Below are 7396 nucleotides of genomic sequence, written 5' to 3'. Positions count from 1 at the left end.
ATTAGTCTGATTTATCAAAGCTTCCTAAAGATTGAAGAAGATAGGCTATTATGGGTAAACCTGGGCGACCAAGCAAACCTGGAAAGGATTTCCTAATATTATTTCCTATTACTGGCCAAATGTTTTCAATCATTGACCAAATACATTCACCCAGGTTCTCCAGTGTTGGAGAGCTTTAATAAATCAGTTCCTATGTACTTTGGAGTACAGGGAGATTGTGGTTCTCTCCCCTTCCTCCCATAATGCAGCATTAGGTGTTTGAGCACCCTAGCTGAAAAATCCCCTGGTTGGCCAAAGCCAAACTTGATTACTTTATGCTAAGCAGCTAGGGCTAGGTACACACATGCAATGGTTCTCATCCGATAATCGGTTTAGGGCTCATCGTCCATCGTCCAAATGACTGTCCTGGCGAATCCAAGGATAATGGCCGATGAACGATCGTAATAGAAGTGAAGTAGGAGAGAGGGCAGCAGGGTGCTGCTCCGTCATTCTCTCCCTCCTCCTTCTATAGAGCAGAACGCTGCTGTATGTACAGCACTCGTTCATGCATTGTCCAGTCGTTGGAAACGTTTGTGAAAGATCCTTTCCAATGACAATTATTGCACATATGTACATAGCCTAAGTCACTCAGAGCTGCTCTTATCCCTTTGTTTTGGTGAATTGTTCTTTAACTGTTGTCATTGTAACATGGAAACCATAGGCAGATTATGGCTTGTCAGGTACTACACCAACTGTAACCTCCCCCACCTAAACACACACACAGAATTGATTGCTGGATATGAGAATTGAGGTCAGGGAACATTTCCTTTTCCCATGGGAAGGAGGCAATGATGCACTTTGTGAATATTGCTTACATTTGCATGACTTGTTAATGCCACATTATAAATTGCATGCCAATCTTGGAAATTAGCATGTTTTTTCAATTCCACTGATTTTTTTTGTGTACTGCCATGTGATACCTAGTACTCAGTGATGTGTAAATAGACAAGGTCTGTGCATGTTGTCAAACTGGTTTATTGAGATGGAATTCCATGTACGGTAACTGCCTCAACTGAATGTTTGTTTTCCTGATTCCAAGAGTGTTAGGTTGGGCACATACACAATGCATTTCATCAGAAGAATCATTTAGATCAGAATCACATCTTCATACGTGTTTAAATGTGTTATTACAACATGTGGCAACACATAAAGCAAGGTTTGTGGCAGGAACAGCACTTCAAATGCCACTTCAATACACATTCTCGTTAAATTTTAGTGTACACCAGTGAGCAGATGTCAACCATCTGTGTACTGTGCTAAAAAAAAAAAGTCTGGTACAATACACATTGACAGACCATTCAGAATTCAGGTTAATGGATGACAAGTGCAATTTTTGTTGGTGTGGGTGAGTTTTTGCTTTAATCGGCATAGCACACACTTCTCTTTTTTTAGCACCCTGCAGCAATACAGGTCCAGGATCTTTTCACCACTGCATCTCCCAAAGCTGCCATCTTTGCTGCCGACACTTCCAGATCCATGGCAATCCTCCTTGGCATTTGGACAGACAAATTATGAACCCAGTTAGAAAGCAACAATTGCATCATTGCTTCCAACACACACATCCTGGAATTTGTTGCGGTTATTAGAGAGGGTCCATCCTATTCCTAAACGTCCATCTTTTCCAGATTTTCTTGTAGTTACTTTGGGTTTATGGGTGAGACATGTTCTATCCCCAAATTTTTTTTCATGTTACCGTTGACCATGGAATCTTTTCTTAATGCATATCATATAGGTACTACTTTATCTAAACAAAATCCCTAATCGTATCCCCCTTTTCTGGTTTTCTGCAGTGAAATTTGTCTAGTTTAATGGTCTTCTGCCTTCTTTGACATGTATCATGTTGTTATGGTGTTGTTCTATATTTTTTTGCCATGAACGCTGTACTCTTTGTATTTATCTCGAAACCACAATAAAAAGATTTCTATAAAAAAAGGCACCAGGAGCAGGGTAAAGGTTTTTGGCAAAAGACTTTGATTTTGTACCTGCCAAAATCCTCTACCCCCTAGTGACTTTTGTTTTTTTTGGCTCCAGTTCTGCTTTAGCTTCACTAGAAATAGTAATGTGAGTGCAGTCACAGACTATTTGCTTTTAACATTTTGATCCAGTATGATAGCCAAACAACTATCGTTTTAAGAAGCAGCAATGGTGACATCCATGTTTCTGTTGTGATGCATAGCTAGAAATTAGTAAAACCAACCTTCATGTTTCTGCTACAACTGGATTTCTTTATTCCAACTACGTTATTGCAAATCTTCCATACAAGTGACCACCACAGTTGTGAGCTGAAGTGCTTTTTTGGTGCTTTAAGTTATTAAAGTTTATTGTTTTAATTACAAAAAAAGAAACATTATTTTATAGATGTTTATTTAGGTGTAATACAAGAGTATTCAGACACTGTCCTGATACAACATTCTTGTACCCTTCTTTTATTATTTCAAAGAATACAGTCATCTAGTATTAGTCAAACATCTGAATACAAGTTACTTTCCAATAACATAATATTTAGACATAGAGAGTATATTTTATATATTTTTAACTTCATACAGTTCATAAACAAATTATAACAGACTGCACACACAATTTTTACACAAATGTTTTTTGATTTCTAGGAATAAAAAGTCACCCCACAACCTCTAAACCTTTCTCAGACTTTTCCTGTGATTTATGGCTATCTTAGAGAGATATCCCCTTTTTCTGCCCAAGTAACAACTGAATTAAAGGACAGGGAGCGAGGGCAATGTTTAACAACAACACAGAAATTACTGTATTTTAGTAGAGTAGGGGACAAAACCCCTGTTAGTTTGTATTGCTGTTTGTGCACCTGTTTGGGATTTGCGTTTGTTTCCTTTCTGGTAAAACAGTTGCCCTAGATAGCTTCAAAAAAATCAAAGGTTTTTAACTTTGGGTTTGGCAATACATTTTATTATAATGCCAGAAGTTAATAGAGAAGTAAAGGTGCAGAAATATAAAGCAACATGAATTACTTTTCTGCACGTGGAATACAGGAAAACCTTTTTACATAGGTAATATAAATAATTTTTCCTTGTAAATAAGCACAGCTAAGCTCATAATGAAGAGGTTGCATGTAATCAGTACATGGGAATAAAATTTCTCCAAAGATTGCAATGTCTTGCTAAGACCTTACATTGTCTCCAATCTTTTCATTGCTGATATGTATCATTGCAAGTGGCAAAGCTAAAAATGTGTGAATAATAGGTACTAATGAGTGAAATCTATTTGTTTAATTTTTGCTGTATAAAGAAAGGACCACTTCGCCCCCATCCATCCCATGTTGCAATGCTTGGCCTAGTGATTTACCTCATAGCCTAAGGAAGAGTGTCCCATGCTCCCCTATACCCAAATATACCAGGGTATCAGAGAACAGAAGCAAGATAAGCACCAGTTATGTTGGCTCTTACGTGAACCTTCAACTGTGCATCAAATTGTCAATGTATGGATTTGCTTGACGTTCTTCTGTATGTGCTGACTATGAAAATGGAAACACCACTCCTGTCCCCCATATGCTAGTGCTAAGGCCTATTGATCAGTCCATTGGACACCAAACACAGGCATGTAATGTTAAACTGGAGGCCCATTTCTCATATAGGTCCAAAAAAGGCCATGTTTTCTGGTTTCAAATCTTCAGATTTTAGCATGAAATGGTCAAACCAAAACCGACATTTCAGTTGATAGTAGATGCAAGACTGATTAGGGCAAGGATGAAAAGTGCCTGTAAAGTAGTTTAAAACTAATTGAGGGTATTTGACTTTCACCTTTGGTGCTAAAGGCTTGTCCTGGCTTAGAAACAATGACAATATGACAATTTGTTCCCTTTATTTATAATTTGTCTGTGCTTAAGACAATTGGTCTACACACCTACTGTGCCAACTCACCACGCTGAACTTCTAAGATATCACTTTTAGGTGAACTAGACTCTTACTGACACCCCTTTGTTTTCCTAATAGGTTATACTGAAAGTGCTAAGTGGAGCTGATGTTAATAGGAATTGTTACAACATTATCAACTATTAAGCTGAACATTTGCCAACTGAAAATTCAGAATATTATTTGGCAAGTTTTAGAAGCCTCTGAATATCGGGTTCTATGTTGATGGTTTGAAAGTTTTTACTGTAGCGCTTAAAAGGTTCTCCTTCTGGGCCAATAAGAAACTTCTCAAAGTTCCAGGATATATCAGACCTGTGAACAGGGCTCCATACGATAAATCGGGGGTCAGTAATCAGACCAGATGGCTCATCGTCAGGTGCAGGTAGCTTGTCCTTCAAGTAGGCAAAGACTGGATGAATATCTTTCCCATTGACCTGACATTTTTGGAAGAGAGTGAAACCAGGTTCAAAGCTGTTTCCTGGTCGAACATATTTTAAACAATTCAGAATCTCTTCATTCTTACAGTTTTCCTGAAAAAAAATGCACAATATTATTTTTTTTCCCAATTTAATTTTATTCCAAGCTTAGTTTTTATTTATCTTTATATATTTAAAATATATTTAGGTACTTTAAAGATTCATTGAGCTTGTTTTAAAAAGTAGAAATATTTGTCAAGTGTTTGTGTTCTTTATGACATTGGCTGGGTTATTTGTGACAATTGTCTTGGCTCTTTATGACATTGGCTATGTTCTCTATGTACACAGGAACTATGTACTCAGCATCATGCCAGTCCGGCATCTGTTGTGCATAAGCAGCTACAAAACTGCCTAAAACTTTTTCAGCCAAATGAACAATTGTTTGTTATGTAAACAGGAACTAAGCAGGAACATTTTCAATAGACAACATTGTGCCAAAAGGTGTTGTTTTTTTTATTATGAATAAAGGTATTGTTACATATGTTATATTGACCCATCATAGATTATACAACATATTGTAAATAAAGACACCAAAGACTGGCCTAAATTTTTTTAATGGATTGCCAGTCTATGTTAGTGTTGGTTAATGAGTAATAGTACATTAAACTGATCAAAAATGAAATATTGTTCCCTAAATTAATGGACTCCAGTGGCAAATGCAGAGCAGGACATACTCAAATTCTGTAAGATATAGTGTGTATTCATGGAAGCTGTCAACTATTCATTACAATAAATAAAGTCAACAATTTACTGTGTGGCTACATTTACTTTAAGTCTCACATGTATATATTTTTTCTGGAAGTCTAAAAAAAAGACATCTAATAATTTAGCAGTTTATACAGTATAATGCTCTGATGGTCCCGAGTCACCATTCTGACCAAGCTTATGATTGAAGATGTAAAAAATGTTACAATAAACTGTGTCTGTGTTATAATATATCCATGCCCACCAAAAATGGAACTTTGTGCGGCACACTTTCTTCAGCCCACAGAAATCTGTCCTTAACCACTGGTTGGTAGTGTTTCCTACCAGTCCAAAAGGTTCCATTCTTCCCCTGATATTTAGCATCATGCTTTAAATATTGAAGGGAAACCTATACTAGTTCCCTGGTAATAATACTTTTTGATTGCCTGGCCTGGAGCAAGTATGTAAGTTAGAAAGCCCCAGTGATATCAGAACTCCTGATCTGCATACTTATTCCAGGTCAGTGCCTCATAGAGTACTGATGCCATTCATAGGGCATGACAGCCATGGATTAACTACACATACTTTTTATTATGGTCTCTGCACTCTGACATTCTGTTTAATAATGGGGCGTGAAGAAGTTATTCAGAAGGCTACACAGCTTCTGAAATTAAACAATTCCTTTTTAATTACATGTTTCCAACATGATCACCTGACTTTTCCAATCTCATGCTAGAAAGCCTTGTCCACTAACCCACCCCCAAGTAGGAATCAAGCTATGGACAGGAAAAACCTACTATTCCAGCCTATTTCTTGTGCTATTGTTGAAATTAATGGTTTCTGAACTATGCACTATAAATTACACAAGCATGCATGTATTTGTCTCTGGTGAGTGCTAGCATATTAACAAATGGGGAAATATATTGCCCAGCCTTTCTCAACCCTTTTAAGGTGGGGCAACAATTAAAATAATTTCAGGTCTCAGGGAATCTCTGCCAATATTTATGATATGCCCAATATGCATAGTACATCAACCTGGTGGTAGTGGGAGAAATGCCTCCTACATTATTGGCCAGTAAAGGGATTGTCACTCTTATAGATCTAAATAGATCATTGGTGCCAGTGATAACTGACCTGAGAGATACAAATTGTTTAAGAAACCCCTTGCAACCCTTGGAGGAACCACTTTCCACTGGCCCCTGGTTGAAAAACACCAATATAGCTATGTAAAAAAGAGAAGCTTTTAAGTGTTGTGCATTGCTAATTATATCCAAATGTATATAGCAAGCTCCGAAGGAACCCTGATTGAGAAATACTGATATAGATCTATGTCAGTGTTTCTCAACCTAGGGTTCCATTGAACCCCAAGGTTCCTCCAAAGGTTGCTTGGTGTTTTCTTCTATATACAGTTTTGAATATAGCTAGTAATGCAGAATGTTTAAAGGCTTTTCTATTATTATCTAAATCATAGGGATATGTTGTAACCCATTTTTAAAATAAAATGATGAATGAGGCATTGATTACCTAACAAAGGATTGATTATGAAGTGAAATATTGGATGCCTAAGCACAAGTGATCCTATTCTCCTACATGCTGTGTTCTCTTCTGTAATGCAGGCCAGATGCAGAAGCCAATCTAGCACATATGGAAAGATATATTAGAAATAGAATGGCCTGCATAAATAGAATGCCAATTTAGTAAAAGGCAATGCAAATATTCTGTTTCAGATTTTATCAGCTTTTACTAAATTTGTACAGGATTGTATGCCTTTTTAAAAATGGGGTAATCAATACTAAAAGTAAATCCAAAAGTGTTCTCTCTGTACAATCCTTTAATTTTAATTTGGAAGTCCATCACGTCCTAAACTTCACGATTGTTCCAAACAATAAGGGGTCCATTTGATTAGGGTAAATTTGACTGCAGATTTTATAGCTAATCATTGTGAGCAACACTTTATGTTTACCTAACACAGATTCATCCATTGTGAATGTTTTGATCTTAAGATGTTTTCCCTATAAGCACCACTATACATTGTGAATGATGCAACAACTTGTAATGAAACCTATAGCGTATATTTATAGAATGACTTACCTGGTAGCCAAACTGATTGCATGGAAATCCCAGCACAACAAGCCGCCGTGGATATCTGTTCTGCAGCTCATTAAGCTGCATAAAATCCCTGACGGTTGTATCTCAAAGGGAGGCAACATTTTCTATCAAAACTACTCTTCCCCTAAACACATTGAAATCCACTTTCTCCCCTTGGAGATTGGTGGCATGCAGGTCGTAGAAGGATTTAGCGATGTAAGCCAT

At 37.1% G+C, this 7396-nt stretch overlaps 1 protein-coding gene across 1 annotated transcript; it reads right to left on the bottom strand.

The window, feature by feature from the left end:
* Positions 1–2273: 2273 nt before the first annotated feature.
* Positions 2274–7396, bottom strand: GPX2 (glutathione peroxidase 2). The gene is made up of 2 exons (XM_072428073.1): positions 7175–7396; positions 2274–4453 (listed from the first exon to the last, which is right to left on the bottom strand). The coding sequence occupies exons 1-2, from the start codon at positions 7394–7396 to the stop codon at positions 4103–4105; spliced, it is 573 nt and encodes a 190-aa protein (XP_072284174.1). The 3' UTR covers positions 2274–4102.

Source organism: Pyxicephalus adspersus, chromosome 12, assembly GCF_032062135.1.
Source record: "Pyxicephalus adspersus chromosome 12, UCB_Pads_2.0, whole genome shotgun sequence".
In the NCBI taxonomy this organism is placed as follows: Eukaryota; Metazoa; Chordata; class Amphibia; order Anura; family Pyxicephalidae; genus Pyxicephalus; species Pyxicephalus adspersus.
This window is presented reverse-complemented; position numbering and strand designations above follow the sequence as displayed.